Source organism: Diadema setosum, chromosome 19 (assembly GCF_964275005.1).
Source record: "Diadema setosum chromosome 19, eeDiaSeto1, whole genome shotgun sequence".
Classification (NCBI taxonomy): Eukaryota; Metazoa; Echinodermata; class Echinoidea; order Diadematoida; family Diadematidae; genus Diadema; species Diadema setosum.
The window spans coordinates 23,437,642-23,456,997 of NC_092703.1; the positions used below are offsets into that span (position 1 = coordinate 23,437,642).

The window sequence follows — 19,356 nt, forward strand, 5'->3', positions numbered from 1 at the left end:
AAATGTTGAAAAATAAATTTACATTCACTTCATTAAGATATTGAATGATCAAGTGATCGAAACTCCTTTAAAGCTTCACTAGTGCGAGCCTCAATGTTTAAAAAGGTCTTGACAAGATAGCCTGTTGAGCGTCATTGACTCGGCTTTGATTTCTCTTGAACACAATAAGTGTTTGTTAAAGAAAAACAAAAAAGCGGGACAAAAGGCATAGTATGCTCTGTACAGCCCCCTCGGGCTGGGTTAGGGTTTTCTCCTTTTTTTTTTTTTTTCATTTCAGAAACAAAGGTAAGGAAATCGAACAAACCGTGTCCTTGCTCTATATCATCGTGAATAAGGTCCCGAAGCTGTTGGAGCAAGGTAACGGATAAGGGTTCCCTTTTTTCTTTGGTACTAGTAAACAAAATTGCTACATTCTCGCGACATTATTGATAAATACAACAGGGAATGACATGTACCGCCCCGGGCTGTTCCTATTACACCTTCACGAAGTCGTTCACGAAGTGAAAAGAAAAAGCGAAAAAATCGAAATAATGTTGTTGGAGCTTGAATACCATCCGGGCAAACTGGGGGAGAATGTTCGGGGTAACAAAACTCTTTGACAATGGCGAATCACTTTCTGGTATCCCTGGCGGTTTGCAGCTTGGCCGAAAACACCGATATATTGCGAAACAACGTGAGAGCAACAACCATGAGAGCAACAACCAAGATGGGGAATTTACTACGTTAGAAACGAAAATCTGTGAAATATTGATATTGCTGTAAATTTCCTTGTTTTCAAAGTCCAAAGCGCAGAGCGCGAGATCTAAATACCATTTAAAGTCGGTGATAATGATATGACAAGGTACATTATCGATTAACTTATCGTTTTTCAAAACTCCGCCCCAAATTCGTGCAGTAAAGTTATTTAAAGACGATATACCAACATGAAATACAGATTGTTAAAAACCAGATTTTCTCTTAGCACTTTACAAGTCACTGTATTAGCTTGTCTTGCTTTGTCGAGCAAAGCAAGAATAAGGCGAAGAGCAAAGAATGATTAGTCTTGTGGAGGGGAGCATAAGGGACAATTTGTTGATTAGTTTGAGTCAGATTTTGTCGGACCCTCTCCCGAAATCCCAGCAGTAGTTTCGCCCGTCTGGTGCTGGTAGGTGCTTGGTATTTCGTGCCAATGAGATTGGTTCTCCATTCTTCCGTGTCCTCGCCTGTTGGCGTTTGCCCCGCGGGCTCAGATTGAAAAACAGACGATCAATCGATCGCGATTTTTTCTCTCTCCTTTTTCGACGAGGGCAAAAAACATGCCGTGGGATCGATAGTGGTCGATAGCGCGGAAAAGCCGACAGTCAGGTGGTGTATTCGCAACGCGATTTGCCCGCTCACGCCGAACTGCGCTAATAGTCACGTAAAATAGCGCGGGCGAAGATTACACTTAGACCCAAATTCGTGTTTTATTTGAAAACTGAAAACAAACTGGTGAAATGCCTTTACAAACATTCAGATTTGACCCTGGTTGACTTTTTGAGGGCTTTCCGACAGAATCTTCATAGATGTGAAAACAGCAATTGAAGATTACGTTTTGCTCTCGGTGACTTTTGCATAACCTTTGTCACCATTAGAAGCTATGCATCATTGCCTTTACTTTGCATTGAAATTATCTGTTTGTTAATTTGTTTGTGATAATTATTGTCACCACATCTGTCAATGGAGAGCTCAAAGAGTGCTTGCTAATAGTATCAATGCAACAAGTTTGTACGAAAGGTAACGAGTGGTAACTTGTTTGTTTGTTTGTTTGTTTGTCTTCAGATACATTTTCCCGTGCATTCGATGCGTTATCCAGAATAAGTTTTTAGTCATTTATGACGCTAAAAAAAGTTGGAATAACGCGGCAGGTTATCATATCACTTGTGGCGAAAACCAGGTAATACACCAGTAGTTCAGCTGTAGAGTCACATTTCTTTCTTCAGATCTCATTGCGATAATGAAAAAAAAATAGCATTGCATTATTGTTGGGGCTGGATATTTCAAACTGTTATTTTGCTCAAAATAGCTTCAGCCAGTGTTCTTCAGTCAACTGTCAGACCTGAATGAAAAGGACTCATAAACATTGTCCATTTCAAGGATGCGCAGAAGCAAGCATATTACGGAACACGAGGCGCTAATATCTGCTATTGTTGCAATGGTTGTCAAAACACGGTGCGAGTAAAATCTGTTTCATCCTTTTTCTTTCTTTTTTTTTCCTCTTCATCTATTTTCGATCATCCTCTCTTGTAATCTTTTATCATTCATCAACGGTGGCATCGACATCCCAACGTGTCCCGGGAGAAAGGAAAGTTTCGGGAAGAATGCAAAAACAGTGGATGGCAGTGTTTGATCAATCGAACAAGTGTCTTTTAACCCTTGCGAAAATCGATTCCTCCCCTTTCTCTTCCACACCTCACTCATCTCAATCTCCATTGAAGAAAGCATGTAACTTTTCGTAAACAACTTCCTATCCGGGGGATCGCTTGAATAGGAAGGGTGCGATACTTAGAGACACGTCGGGGGTAGGAGCGGGACACTTTTTTCTTCGCACCTGTCCCCGGATGGTTGCTTGAAGGGGCCGACTGGCAGGTGGTACCAAAGAATCTGTTTTCCCCCCTCCATGCATCTTAGAGAGCAGACACGCTTCGCAAGCTCAGACACCAAAACAGAGGATTTGGTCCGATAATTTTTTGGAAGTTTGTTTTCGGAGTTTGGCTGACTCATTTCATGATTCAACTCTGAAGGTTCGAATTAGGAAACGCGATTTTTTAGCGTCGTTTATGAATTGATTCTCGAATTTTTCGGCATGCGTGTGTTACATTTCTGATGAGAGAACGTTGAAAAAGTCCAAATTGTCATTGTACAGGTAAGACAACTTAAAAGTAGATTGCTGGTATATACCTGGCCATGTCATGGTAGGAGCTTGTTGTATCAAAATATCGCCAGAGTTCATTTTATGTAACTTAAGTTTTGTTGTTGTTTTCTTGTTTTTTCACATTATAGCGCAAATATTCAAGCACGTATGGAAGTTAAGAATCGCTGATCAGTTATTTCTCCTTGTGCTACCAAAACTGAAATTTTGTTTGAGATATGAATTAGGCATCATTTATCAATTTATCATAGTATGATTCTCGTGTTTGTTTCTCTATACATCTTCATCCGAGACTTATAACGAATACTAACACATGAATTGGATTATTAGAATGTATGGCGCGTATGAACATAATTATGCTTATCATCTATCTATCAATTTCTGTTATTTTTCGTCACTTATCTGTCCACTTTATATTTAATGAACGAAATATGACACTAAATGATACTGTCAAGCCGATTGTGATTCTAGGGAGTCTAGTCTGTTGTGTTTGTTTGTTTGTTTGCTTGTTTCTGAGTCATATTTCGAGATTTATAAATTTCTTTTTTTGTACAGTATCTTTTGGTCTACACCAAATTAGTATTTTATTATGACCATTTCAGGATGAATGGATACAGTCATTTCAATTCCACTTTATTTTGTAATATATATTAATGAATGCACCGTTTAGAAACAAACCAAAACACTCACTTATTTCTCCCTTTCTATTTTTCTACCATATTAATTTTCAGTTCACTCACTGGCTTGTAGGCGTATATCCAATAACATGTTAACATCCTGAAATTACAGAGTCAGGTACCTGACTAAATTCGTACCTATAGTCACATATCATTAAAACAACATTTCATCAAAAAATGAGAAAACGCTTTGGTATCAGCTATACGAAGAAATGTTTGTGCAGATTGCCATCTGCCCTTAGCTGTTCAAAAAAAAGAAAAACAATCTAAAAAAGGTTCAGCAATCTTAGTCTTCAGTAACAGCATGATATATTTCAAAATTCGTTCATACTTACTCGAATAAGATATTTTTGGATTAGGCAGCAGTATCGTGATGGAGAGAGGAAACATTGCTGATATGGATTTTAATCATTAGCTTTTAACTTCTCCACATTCAATTCAAATTCAAATCAAATTTAATATATCCATTATCACATTTTTCCGATACAGTTAAAAAAAAAATAATACAAAAGAACAAACTTAAATATAGACCCTATGAAACTGTTTGTTCAAAATCATATCATTATTGAAACAAGCGGCCTAAGTAAAGGACAAGCATGCAAAAGCTGTAGTTTAGTTTCAAATGTATTTGATAAGGAAGCAGCATAGTCACACTTCAAAATTATCCAGCATCTTTAATGAAGGGAATGTCATACAATGTATCTTGAAAATTTGAACAATTTATCAAAACAGCAAGACAACATACATTTTGGAGGATAAGGCAACTTTAGGACTCAAATAATTTGTTGTGAATGACACATGATGTTTTTTTTTTTTCAAAGAAAATAAGCAAAACTTTAGAATTAAAAAAAAAAGACATCATTTGAATTTCCGCTTTTAGGACATGTTCCTTACATCATGAGTTCCCCCATCTACACGGACAGCTAGTAACCCAAAAAATTGTCTATACATGCTTATCTAGCCAATTATATGCACATGTATATCGGCATTCTAGCTGGTGTGGAACAGTCCCCATGACAAAATTTTCCCCCCGAAAGAAGGGACAATAAACATCACTGTAAAACAGGTACTTTAAAGAAAATCAAATCACAGCATTTTGTAGAATTTCGATTTGCATCGCGTGTTGATTGTATAACCCATCACAACTTGATTTGATGGAATGGTTAATTCATATTCATTTGATATTATTTCTACATTCTTTTGTCATGCAAGAATATAGCAGAAGAGTTAACTGAACAAAGTTATTGAGTGATAATAATTTGAACAGTGGAAACACATGGAAATAGTCAACTGATTGATTCAAATGTACAGCACTGTTTTTCTTGATAATACAAAATTAATAAAGACGAGTCATCGTACGCATAAAAACACACAAATAAAAAGTTTAACATTTCATATACCTATTATTCAAGAGACAATTCAAGTAAATATAAGTTTAATAGAAATGCAGGAGGCCAGTACCATAAGCAGATACTTGGATTGACGAGGATAATAGCTACAAATAAGAGCGTGTTCTCGTTGAATCACTTGTATCTGATTGTTATTTCATTTTCCATTCTACCTCCAGTTCTCCTTTCCCCTTCTTTTATGTTGTTTATATATCTGTTAATCAAAATTGAGTTTCCGTTCTCTTCCTGTAAGGCATTTTCAAGCCTATGTGTATATTGTAACTGTTACTGCACCTTGATGACTGTTTAAAATTGTTTAAAGTACATTTATCATCATAAATTCTATCCGATCTTACTATTGAGTACAGCGTGATTGTTGGACATCGCTAGAGTTTCTTGCTCACAGATTTCTAAACCCTGGCAATTTTGCCCACGAAATATCACCTCGATATCACTTACACACTTCTTATACCTGCTGCATTTGAATTTTTCATAATCATTTCTACTGGAAAAGAGTGCCTATTACTTTCTTTTAAAAACGTAGTTCCTTTGCAATATTTCAAAATCAGTTTAAGTTCTCACACCCATGGAATACCCATGATTGCATTTGCATGAAGCATATTTCAATGGGAATATGACAAAGTGTTACATTCGGTTTAACAAGGCGCGACCTCTTGGTCCAATTATTATCTAATAAGATTGAAGACTTCATCATTAAGAAATAAGAAAAATTATAACCCCATGTCACTTTATTTCTGCTATCAGAAGTCTTCTATGTCTCTCAAAACACATTGTTTTAGGGTGATTCTGTGAGTGATGATATAAATGATAATGATTAATACCTGAAATTTGAGATCACCCAGTGTATCGTAGGTTGCTACAAGCTAATATTCTACCAATTTCAAATGATGTTTCCGAAACTTTAACGCAAGTTGCTTCTACTCTCTAACTGTGATGAGCCATGAAAATGAGAATACCTTGCTTTAACAGATTTCATTATTTCCATTCGTTTAATGCCTCGAATCATTTGTGTTTTCTCATTTACATACAGATGAGGACGGATTCTTCGCCTGTCCGTTGTGTGCTCGAAAATTCCGATACCCAAACGCCCTCAAGTCACACCTTAAATCCTGCAGAGCGTCGTCGCATTGCAACACCGTGACGGTCAGACCCATCTACAGACACGACAGGGAGCAACCCGACGCAGGAGAACCGACTCGACTTGGAAGCGCCTTCAGGAGAGTCACGCCGAGATCAGTGACCGAGTCAACGTCATTATCGAGAAGCTCGGGAGATGACGGCGAAGGCAGCGTGAGTTGGGCGGACCATCAGCGTCCCTTGAGCGGCAACAACGCCTTCGTGTCCGGCAGTCGAGACGTAGGGAGTACGTCGGCGTTCAAGCCACACACGAAGACAAACGCGGTGTCGTCTGGCGCCAGAGAGAAAACAGGCTTTCGCGCATTTCGCAAAACCCACTCCCCATCGACAACGAGATCATCAGATGATTCAGTCATGAGTACAGTCAGTTCGTCAGAATCAACGAGAAAGGACTCGGGCGTTTTGTTTTCGGTCGACAAGATGCTGAATAAATCGGCAGGGGTACACGGCGAAGGGCAAAGTACGAGCGGAGAAGCAATGAAGTCGCCGACCGGACTTGACAAAAACGCCAACCCATTTGACCCCCTGGCATACAAATCCCAACTTTCGATCCCAGCTACCGTCGCGCAGTATCAGCCGCTCGATCCGTACGCGCACATACCAATTCGCTGCTTCCAACCCATGTTGCCGAGCATCGTAAGGTATGGCAGCATCCTTCCTCCCGTACATCATCGCGAACTTTTTAATGGAGTGAGCCATCCCTATTTCCCATACAAGGTCCCTATCCCGACACCATTCAAATTCGTCCATCCACCGCATCCCCTGCCCCCTCCAAACGAACTGGAGATGCCGAAATTTGCTGGACTCGAAAGAACACACTTGCCTCTTCAGGGTTCGTCTCCATCATTTCAAGTGGGCGAAACACAATACTCTTACCTACAGGACTCGGGTCGCAAAAACAAACGAGGGCATTTGTGCATATACTGTGGAAAGCTCTATTCGCGAAAGTACGGGCTGAAGATCCATCTGCGGACCCACACCGGCTACAAGCCCCTCAAGTGTAAGGTCTGTCTGCGTCCGTTCGGAGATCCCAGCAACCTGAACAAGCACATCCGCCTCCACGCCGAAGGTGAGACGCCGTACCGCTGTGAGTACTGCGGGAAGGTGCTAGTTCGCCGACGGGATCTCGATCGGCACATCAGATCCCGCCACCCGAGCGAGGCGGCCAAGCGAGAGGAGAAGCAGAGGCAGGAAGCGGAAGGGAAAGAGGCCGAAAACGCGAACAGTCGCCCCAGCTCGGCGACGGAGGAGGAGGAGGACGAAGAGGATGAGGGTCTCCATGACGACGCCGAAATGTCTCCGCTGAGTAGCCCGGATGCTTCTAAGCACTTAGAGAGCAGTAGGCCTAATGACTGTATTGATGTGCAAAGTGCAAGCTGATTGGTTACCTCTGTCCACGCCATTGATCACGTGAACAATGTGAAGAGCTGTAGGAAAAAAAAACCGATGAATTTCAAATACGTGTATGCTAGTACGTTGTGCTATTTCTTTCTCTCTCTCTCAAAGACACTGTCACACCATGTGGTTACTTAATTTTAGAAAATGTTGAACGCTGCATGCTGTCTTAATTGTTTTATGATTATGTTAATAAGGATAAAACCTGCGCATACAGAAGTTTTGAAAATTATGTAGCACAATCAATAATTCTATGAATAAAGAGTACCAGGCTAATAGACTGTTAATTAAATGGTTAACACTACTGTCCATGGGAAGTAAAAAAAAAAAAAAAAAAAAACGGTCACTCAGATTTCTCACTTTTAAAGCATTTAGTGATTATGTTCATTTTTAATGTTCTCTAGCTTCATATTCATAAAGTCAGTCTCACGTAAGTCGACCTCACAAAAGTCAAATAATTCGCTAAGTCATGTAAGTCGAAGAAATATTTCAACCCCAGATATTGCCATTCGTGCTGATTATATTGTTGAAAGTCGAAATTCACGTTCAGTTAAAGGATTTTCCACGGTTCTTTTGGATTCGACTTAGGAGAGGTTGAACTGTAAAATATTAGAGACTCCTTTGGCATGTAAATTAATGCAGAAAAAACTGCAAAACTTTGCTAAATAGTGTCCTTCCAATCAGTTAAAATCTGTTTTGCGCGGGCCAAAAAAAAAAAAAATAAGAATAAGAATAAAAAAAGGCCGTATCGTGGAAAAATATTAACCATATTAATTTCCTCGTTGTGTAACTCATCACAAGTTTTGTACTGGATTTCAGTAGAACTAATTGTACTTTAAATCCTGTACAGGTAGATTTAATGACCTTAAACTACATAAGAAGGAAAAAAAAAAGAGAAAACCATTGTTCTAACTAGACCCGTACTTATACTCATCACGTTGTATCAATGCACTGCACATTGGAAGATATATTGCCGAACAAGTATCGGTATTCACCAAGTATATCCCGAAAGTGAACACTTCAATAGTTCTTAACAGCTAATTGATATTACATTGAACAGCTAATAAGATTTCGACCGTTCTTGACCACACTCCAAAGACATGAAAGCTATTTTCACGCGAAGTATATGTATGACATTGAACTTAGTCGTTAGCAATAAGGTAGATAGGAATTCTTTTCTACCGTGTCTACTGCGAAGGTACATGGATCAGAAATGGAACGTTATATATGTAACAGAGTCATCGACTGGGTATTCGATGAAAAACATCATCAAGGGAGATGAAATACTATAATTATCAGTTTCGCAAACGTAATCAAGTAGTAGTTGTTTGTTTGTCTATTTGTTTTCGGATAAAGAAAAAGTCGAGTAACATGACTGAAAATCTTATGATTGAAATCAAATACAACCTTAACAATGCATTGTTCTTCAATATGTGAGGAATGCATTCTACCGCCAGAGAAAATGTGTTTAACTGGCGCATTTCCAAAAAAAAAAAAAAAAACAAGAAAAAAACAGCAGAGTTTATCGACAAGCTCAATGTTTATATATCGGTTATGTACTACAACATGTGCTAATTTATTTTTTTATAAATATAACGTGCAATTAAAAAATGACTCGTGTGTAAATGTGGCTTACACCTTGAGTAAGACTGTGGAGAAGTTAAGTCTTGTCTTTGACGCGACGTCTACACGCAATATAGAAGTCGAGGAATTGTAAATAGTGATTTCTAACATTGTCAATAAAAGCAATAACTTATTGCGCTTCCATATTCATAAAGGAGAGATCGTAAGTGTGATATTTCTTGTTGAAATTCCTGTCTTATTCCAGCCTGCTTTCAGCGCACTCGTTATGTTCCATCTGAGAAACAATCAAACAAGATAACGGGATATATAACAATATGAATGAACACTTTTGGTTTCTCTGGTTTTATCAAGCTACAGGGAAAAAAGAAACACCCCAAAACACGACATAGAAAACAATTCAAAAATGCAAAAGTGCAATAGTATCACCATGATTACAGTAAAACATGTGATAACACAACTGAAATTGACGCTTGATGCTGAAGAGAGTGAAAGTGGATTGTATAGAGTACACGAGATACCAATCAATTTCGAGGAAAACATTAGGGATCTACCGGAAACAAAACGAAAACTCTGGAAAATTCGTTTGTTTGCAGGACCGACCTCTCAGGGGGACCTGGACAAAATCGTCAGTCATATCACATAAATATATTCTTTTTTAAACAAGAATAATGGACGATCTTGCCTAAATAGCCCTCCTTGGTTGCATTTCCTACTGTGTTTCAGTGTAACACACACATATACATACAATATTTCCTTTATAAATGAATGAATATATATATATATATATATATATATATTCATATATGTACTGTATATGAATAAATATATACACATGAAGAGTTTGATCGCTAAACTCCTTCAGCGCCATTTTAAAACATTTTAAAGTAAGTCCATCATCAGATAGAACAAAATAAAACCTTCCCAACGATGCCTCACATATTGCATAGTAATAATGTTCTCATATTTTCTTATCATTTTCTTTGTTTTTAGAAGGTTTGATAGCAAATACCCAAAGCGACGAAAATGGGAGTTGCTTCGTTTCTCGATTAAACGCTTATATAAATATGTGTATATACATATGTAATGATGTATACATTTGATATATATATATATATATATATATATATATAGAGAGAGAGAGAGAGAGAGAGAGAGACGTGTGTGTGTGTGTGTGTGTGTGTGTGTACTCACAAACGTACATAGATAGATACGTAGATTGATAGGGATTATTAAAACTCGACTAAGATGTCATGACATTATCACTAAGCATGAATAATGTAAACAAATTCAACTATTTTGTAAATTAGACATTACTTATCAATTCACAATACGGCGATAAAAGGCAAGAGTGCTTTTGAGATGAATAGAAATATATAAATTGATAGATTAGTAATCATAGTGATTAGTAAATAGGAAGAACGAACAAACAAAAAAAGATCACAGTATGTCATGGCCCTAAAAGTGTCCCAAACCCTTGCACACAAACCTTCAATAAAGTTGTCTTGTTTGACACGAGAGAACTAAAAAAAAACAAACAAAAAAAACACTGTTCTATTCTATTTTATATTAAAAAAAAATAGTTATAACCCTGCCACGATCAAGTGACGATGGCGTATCTGAGTAGAACGGATTACAGCTGATGCTTTATTGACGAAAATTATGATTACACGAAATATTCACAATTAATCTAATACGCATTTGAGCGATTGGTTAAATGGCTGTTTCTTAAAAGCATGGATTTAAAATTCCAGAACGACAGTTAATTCAACTTCAGAGTGTGGTTTTCCGTTTTTCATTTATGATAATTATGCGTGATTACCATACATCTCAACATGTTCAAAGGGTAAATAAAAATGATATAAAGCATATTCATGTCTATGTAATATACATAACAAGGTAGAAAACAATGTAAACACATTTCCAGATATAACATATACAAACACACACATAATACATGATATTATTGTATACAGTATAGACAAATAAATGAATAAGTATATATATATATATATATATATATATATATATATATATATATAGATATATATAGATATATATGTATATATATATATATATATATATATATATATATATATATATTAATTCATATTGACATACATCTCTTTTTTTGTGTGTGTTTGTGTGTTTCTTCTTCGATCGCCTTCCCTCACCTTCTATTGTATTTTGCGCTCTTTAAGTGCTGAAGTGCACAAAAGAATGATAAACTGTCAGCACGTCATGACCCATTGTGAATAGATAGATATACAGATTGCTAGATGCGATAGAATTGGTTTCATTTCATTATGTTCACTCCTCATCGAACACATAGATCAGTGTCAGGGAAAGTAATATTCTTGACGCCAAAACATAGTTCTCGTATGCCGGCCGAACTGTCGATTTCCGCTCCAAAATGATGTACACGCATGCACAAGAAATGTATGGAATAACGCTGTGATAACACGATTTCAGTTGGGTAACGACGAAAATGCGAATCATTAGCCGAAAGTCCACAATCTCACCCGATCGTGGTTGCTACGTAAATCGATCATCGATAATCGATAAATCGGACCACAACGATCTCCACGAATTCCGCGCTAGAGTGAATCGCATGCAGCTAGTTGGAAAATACGATTGCAAGGGCACGATCGATTATCACGTTACGTTTTACCTTCCCACAGTGTTCAATGCGGGATTATAACGAGGAGGGCTCTTCTGGAAAAAAAAAAAAAGTCGTGTACTACAATTGAAAATATTCTACACTTTTGATCTCAAAACGCTCCAAAACAGCTCATTATGCCAGCAAATCGCGTCAGCCAAATAAGTTTCTTGGTAGACCCTTTCAATATATTGGAAGCAAATTCCAAATAATGGCAGATGAATTTTGAGCCCTTCCGAGAACTATGTTTTGTCTTTAATCCGAAATGCACACACAGACGTAACATACACAAGTACATACCACAGTTTGTCGCTCTTCGTGTGACTTGACTACTTGTATCCGAGTCACATTTTCGCTGACAAGGGGTGTGTTTGTGTTTTCTGTGTATCGCCTTTTAGAGGTCACATTTCTACAATAGTGTTGTAGATTCAGTTAGGTCTGACGTCTATACTTCAGGAAATTTTTCTTAATTTAGTTTGTTGTTATTTTCCAGCCAGTGTATAAAACATATTCATTCAATATTGCATTTATAGGGTATTGTACTTGTTACAACAGCAACAACAACAACAACAACAACAACAACAACAACAAAATCCACTTAGGGAGTTTTACTCGGTACCATAACGAGATAAGCCATGTAGGGTAAGTATCGTCTGATTAACGTTAAATTTGATGTGCCGTTATACGATATTTTCGGTCCATTTCTGAGGTGTTTGGACGCCGGTAGGTATATACTACCGTGCATTTTGTAAAGGAGAGAACCAACTCTCCCCCCCCCCCCCCCACATGCATGCATGCATTGTTGGATACGGGTATAGGGGAAGGTATACATTCATTGAAAATGTTGATTAATATTGAATGTTCAATGTTGAAAAATAAGTATTTAAAAAAAAAAGAACAAGACGTAATGTATACATCCATAAAACATTTTCTTTAAGTTTGGTCTTGGTTAGGTAGAATTTAATGAAAAAACGAGAGAGAGAAAAAAAAAGAAAGAAAAAGAACTGTTCACATTGCTGAGCGAAGGGCAGCAACTTTCTCTGACAATGAAACGCAGAGGCGAGCATACACACATACGAGTCCAAGGTTGGCTGGTTTGCACAGTCAGCAAGCGCTGGAACAACCTGATGGACCAGTATAGACCGAATCAGCAGTGATCAGTGTCCTATGATTTACGCGCGGCTTGTCCCCGACAATAATGCGCCGTGCCGGCACGCGCGCGCGTGAAGGGAGATACGCACTGGCCGCATACATACAGCGGCAGAAGTAACGACGGCAGTTCTGTTCATACGCGAGGAAAAAGGGAAAATTTCCTCAATTTTCTTTGGCAACAAAAAAGGGGGAGAAGGATATGAAAAAATAATAGAGATTGCCCAATAAAATATCAACGTATTTGTCTGTGAAATTTTCTTATTCTATAGACAACCACATCAAATATTGGTGGAGCACCAGTCTGAAAAACCCACCCACGCGCGGACTGGATGAGCAGAGTTGGTTGCCCGGATGCTGATGTGTATCAGCTGGGTAGGTTCACATACGCCTCTTTTGTTTTTTGGACTTTCTAGGGGAGGAGGGGGTGGGGAGGAGGAGGAAGGGGTATCCCAGGCATTTTCAAAGAATATCCCTCAATTTGTCAACGTGGGCGTATTTTTTGCCTCGTTGAATGGGGGTGTAGGGCTCATTTTTTGTAATTAATAAGGCATTTGTCTGTCATCAATTTTAGTCGGCTGTCGATATTACGGTCTGTTGGTTGATTCACTGCGCGCAGCAGGTGTGGCAATCATTCACTTGAAATCAATCGCATCATTTTCGCGCGTTGTCCGAGCGCCGAAGCAATGACTGTTGGGGGAGAAAGTGTAATGTGTAGTGCGGTGTTTGATTTACGCCGTGATTTTTTTTTTTTTTTTTTGTCTTGTCTCATATTCTGAAAAAGAACCCCAAAAAGTTTAATCTGTCTTTTATATCGACGAAAGCCGCTGAATTTCTACCTACTAGTAAGCCATTGCATGGCAATAAGCCTATTTTATCTCAAATTAATGACACAGAGATTGTATTGACAATACTAATTACACACTCCAGTACCGTGTGGTTGTACATAGATCTGCAATTATACGAGAATTACCGTCCACGCTATAGTGCCGATGTCACAGGCGATCCGTTCCGTGTTCCGGGGGAACCGATATACTGGCCGAATTCAGTCGATGCACTGTGCATGATTATTTGCTCGATCTCATCGATTTTCATAACTTTCAATCTAACTTTTCTTGTCCATCCCACGGTACACCGCTAGAAGTAACTATAAGATTTGTTCATCAGTTTATTCAAATGTATCTTTCTATGTTTTTTTTTCCTTTAAAATGAGTCATTATGTAAACGTATAATTCATTCTTTTTCTTCTTTTTTTTTTCATTCTAGCCGACAACCAACACAAACTGGTGGGCGTTGAAATGGACATTCTCAGAAAAGACTTCGCCCCTTTGAAAACAGATTATGGTTTGAAATGCCTGTTTATTTCATCACTGAACAAAATGTATGCCTACTTGTCGTTGCTGTTCTTTTCTTTATTGCATCAGAAATATTAATTATCACTATTATTTCTTTGTGTTTATTCCCAGGGATCCAGTTTGCTCAATACCCTCTTTTTTATGGAAGACACACAAACACACACAGATACATACATACACAAACAAGTATGCACACATGCAAACACAGGCACTGTGCGAAGGGGGGGGGGGTACAAACCGAATACAGTGTAGTTTGGGGTGTTTTTCTTTATTTTATAGAGGTATCCACAACTATCATACAATACGAGTATCCCTCAGATATCCAACTTTATCAATGATCACAGTTTCCCTATTATTTGGTGGCTGCAGATTCTTAACTGCAAATTTAAAAAACTTTTTTTGGGGGTCATTTCAGTGTGTGTTTTATCAAAAATGCGCGTAATATACGCTCGTATTTCAGACGCAACACATTCAGAGTAACATGTGTCGTGATGACCAGCTAGTACCGTGAGAGCCATTGATTGCATGCCCGAATTCAATCAGCGGCGGAGATCCCGAGCGATACGTTCCCGGAATTACGCCCTCCCCGTGTTTTTCGGCGCCCGGTAGGCCCTACGCGTCACGCCCTGTACCACCCTCCCCCACCTCCAGCCGCCACTCCCAGTCATCAATCTTGCCCTTTTCACTTCTACAACTCGAAGAAGTCTGAGAATATGATATTTATTGTTCCACACATCTTGATTCTACATACCTATTGTTATTGAATCATGGCCCTATCGCAATAATCGCAACCGATTTGTCCTATGTGTGGTAGACTTCGCGTTCTGCATACATGAACCCTTTATGAGAGTGTGATGATTGATCGCGCGTTTTGAACGCTGAAAAATCACGCGCAGTATTAATTTTGTTTGTTATCTTGGCATGAATCATAATAATATTTGCATAACGGGTACTTCGTCAGGCGTTACAAGGAATCACCCGCAAGGAAGCAACACGCGGAGAAAATATGGAATTTTCTCACGCATACATTTCCAGCGATTCTATACTCTTAACAATGAGGGCATCACTTTCAATCATTTCTTCGTCGTTACATGTGAATACGCCCACACAACACACGTACACATACATACACACACATACAGACGCGCACATTGTATGCGCAAATACTGATGATCATTACTACAACCTATTTGGGCTTTAATCAAGATGCGCAGCATAGCACGTTCGTTTATCGAATAAGCCACTTCGGAGTTAGCTCATGGGCACATTGGTCCGAATGACCTTTCTTTTTTTCTGAGTCGGTTGGGGGCACGTAATTCATTCGTTTTTCAGAGCGACATAATGCATAAGTTTACGTAAAAATCTATGGGATTCATCAATCTGTTCAGACAAAGAATGAACTTAGAGCAGATGACCAGAATGATCCGTCAATATCAACACTTGTCTTGGAAAAGTATCCATTTCATTATTTTGCATTGAATGTATTATTAATCTCTTTCTATTGCTATTGTCAAATACCACTTTTACTGGCTGCATTTCAAATAAAACAAGAGAAAACAAAAAGCGGTTGAAATTTGACAAGCATGTGCTACCATAACAATATAGGCCCTATGTCTGCTCTGAGCACAACGTATCAGGTGAAAAACGGATATCATTCTAATGATAATTCTTAATTGGCCGTCACTGATTGGAAAACAAACAAACAATATTTTATCAACTATATTGAGAATAGGAGAAGTTTCGTTCAGTTATCGTGTAATATTATGATGTGATATTTTATTTTACAATATATTGTATCCACAAGTGCACAGTCATTGATTCAATCAAAGCCCATCACTAACTGGTATATTCATCATAATTTTTGTTATGGTGTGCTGCGAATACTACATACCTTTCTGTATACATCATGGTAAAAAAAATCTTGAAAAGCCAACTGACCGTGTAAGGGATGCTCTTTCAAAACTTTGAGTGCAATATGGATTTTCATGAATCGGACTGAGATGTAAATGGGGAATGCGTATACCAACAGTGTTAAAGGACACTCAAAGTGGGTAGAGGGAATGCAGCAATAGAAGCTGATCAGTAGAATACAGCAGTGAAGTTTGAGGAAAATCGGACATGCGTTGAAAAGCTGTCAATTTTAGAGTATCGATGCATGCCACCATCGCTGGATGAGAAGACGACAACATTTTGATCTGTTTGATAATAACACTCCCATCTAAGAATATATAAAGAAAATGTGAAGAATATGTCGGCGGAACAAGTGTCGGAGGAGCAATATTGCCGGAGGAGCAGATGTCGCGGAGCATTTGTGACAATTTTCGAAGCAACTGTTGGCGGAGCATAATTGTTGTGTCACCACTATACAGTATTTAGCTACGTTGCAACATGAGCAAACTCTTTTCTCAATTTCTGTGATCTATTGTTATTCTTGTGGGGTATTATTGAGCCAAAACATTAGGACAATGTTCTGCAAGACTTAAAATATACTGTGATTGAACCAGTACTGTTTGTGACAGACACACACACACACACTCACGTACGCACACGCACACAAACACGCATGCACAACGAACACATTTCCGTATAATAAATGTATTTACACAGACAAAGCTACATGTTTACTAGTTTAGTTCTGGACCCTTTTTTATCGGTTCTTTTCCCGCGACTATACCCTGTACGCGTTAAATAAGCCGAGTGATGGTGCGATCCCGAGAACGGCTAGATTCTACCCCTTTTTCTCGGGGCAGCAGTTCTCGGGATTGCGCCATCACTCGGCTTAACGCGTATAGTCGGGAAAAACAAAAACGATAAAAAGGGTCTAGAACTAGACTACATGTTTACCTGTCTAGTAGATACACGAATACCAAAAGAGACAGTGATGACTTTGATGCAGATATACCATTGAACGGTACAACGCCACCCTTTATTCACTCGTTAATTTAAAATTGTATTGTACAAGTCAATGATTTCATATCACAACAGCATTCTCATGAATTTAAAAATAACCGCGTATCGCGGTTTACGATAATACAAGGCTTTTTTACCCGCCAGCATTGTGATGGCAATTCTTACTTTCTTTTAACCAATATATCAACACATTCTACAAAAAGAATTTTTAACAGAATGAAAATCATCAGAACGCAATTACAGTTACAAAAGTATTCTGATTTCTACTTGGTGACTTTAATGTTAGTGATGGCGCATTTTTTTTCCTTCAAAAGGAAACAAGGGACAAAGTCTGAAAAATACATACAACTGAATACTCATACATTTTTATCAAAAATCATTTCAGAAACTTTCTAGTACTAGGGGCGCTTTTTAGCCATTAAAAAAAAGTTCCCGATCTCTCATGCATAGAATCATACATGAGTGAATGTTTAAAATAACTTGAACATTGAGAAGATTGAATTTTGGAGATACCTTGGGTATTCATTTCCATTCCCTTAATAATTTGACAGAAATATTGGTGTATCTGTACAAACAACTTTATCTTTAACCTGTCCATACACCTGTGTATGCAGATACACCCTACTCGGTCAATAGGGGCTATTTCTAGATTATTATGTCCATATGAAAAGTTATGAATAGCTTCTTAACAACACGGCTTTAAAAGGAAATCATAAGCGAGCATTTCATACAGTAATAAAGCTCCCATTATGGCGAATTTTTGAAGTCTTTTGGGCTTATAAGATCAAAAGAAATACAACATTTCTTGGCTGATTTGTTCGGTTCTTTTTTCCCCTTTTTGTCACCGGAGCACGCCAGAGATAAAGATGCAAAAAGGGATGAAAATAAGTTAGGATTACTGAATTAGGCCATAAGTATATTATCAACTGCACTTTATACGTGTGTATGCCAAGTATATAGATACTTCTGCTTTATAATGTTTGCTGGTTATTTAGGCAGACAATCTTACACTGATCCTTACACACAGTTCCATCGATATGCCCTTAAAAATGTTACGTGGACGACATATACACATGCCGAATACTTATTGAATTTAGCATAAAAACGTCGAATTTTCATAATCAAACCTTGACCTCATAACTTTACGAATTTTGACACAAAATTACGAACATTCGACCATTTTATATTTGTATTATCTTAGACACACACGTATATACTTTTAGTCATTTTGATATAGCTAAAGTAGGTTAATTTTTTTTTCTTCATAAGAACGAATTATCCATGGACGGACAGTCAATTAAAAAAAAAAGAAACAAAAGCCTGCCTTCCATGTCATTTCCTATTTGAGGCGTGAGTGACAGAGAGAGGGCAGAAAGATAAATATATTGCCTGCTTTTCAAACAGCAAATCTGTACATTGTCAGCTTTCTCGCGACATCATGGGTACACAGTTTCATAAACTATTACAACCGACTTCAGTGACAGGCGATATAAAATCGAAATTCTATTGACAAGTACGAAAAAATACTTCGTAAACATTACTTTACATAATTCTAGCGATCATATTGCACATACCATCATAACTATCATTGATAAGTTCATAGTACCACATAGAAAATTATTTTATCATTGCAAATTTAAATTGTACTCTCAAGACACAACGCCAGACTTGATTATGTTTTAAAAATAATGAAGCAGATCCTTATCATCAAATGATTGGTTAGAGCGTACACGTGACTAGGCATTTGTTTTGCCCAACATGTAATTTTGCTTATGACTGGTCAATAATACAGTATATTGACCGGTCACTAGCACGTTCACGTCACAGTGGTGACCTAGCCAGAATATTTTCATAGTTTTATCTGCTCGCGATGAAGATATCAAATGACAAGATCTGTTTCATAATTTTACAAAGCAAATCATACGCATCATTTTGTTCGGGTATTACACACAATCGGTTACTTCCAACCAGTCTAAACACCCTCGGCTATCGTCTCGGGTGTGTTAGACTGTTCCATAGGTACCTTGGTAATTATAATTACCAAGTATAGAAAGTATGCTCATTAGCAAATATTCGACCTAAGAATCTGAAAAGAGTGTCAAACGCGTTGCTTGATGTGAAAAATGTCATCTTGTCTGCACACATACACATTAAAAAAATAAACGCAATTACTCTCTCAAAGGGCATGTACATG

The 19,356-nt window shown here is 37.9% G+C and overlaps 1 protein-coding gene across 1 annotated transcript in view; it reads left to right on the forward strand.

Moving 5' to 3' along the window:
* The window catches only part of LOC140242354 (PR domain zinc finger protein 13-like), a 32,913-nt gene extending 25,420 nt beyond the window's left edge, over nt 1-7,493 (forward strand). Inside the window, exon 3 of the mRNA XM_072322089.1 lies at nt 6,007-7,493. Coding sequence (XP_072178190.1) covers nt 6,007-7,493 — 1,487 coding nt within the window. The remainder of the gene's footprint in view (nt 1-6,006) is intronic.
* Nucleotides 7,494-19,356: the final 11,863 nt, after the last annotated feature.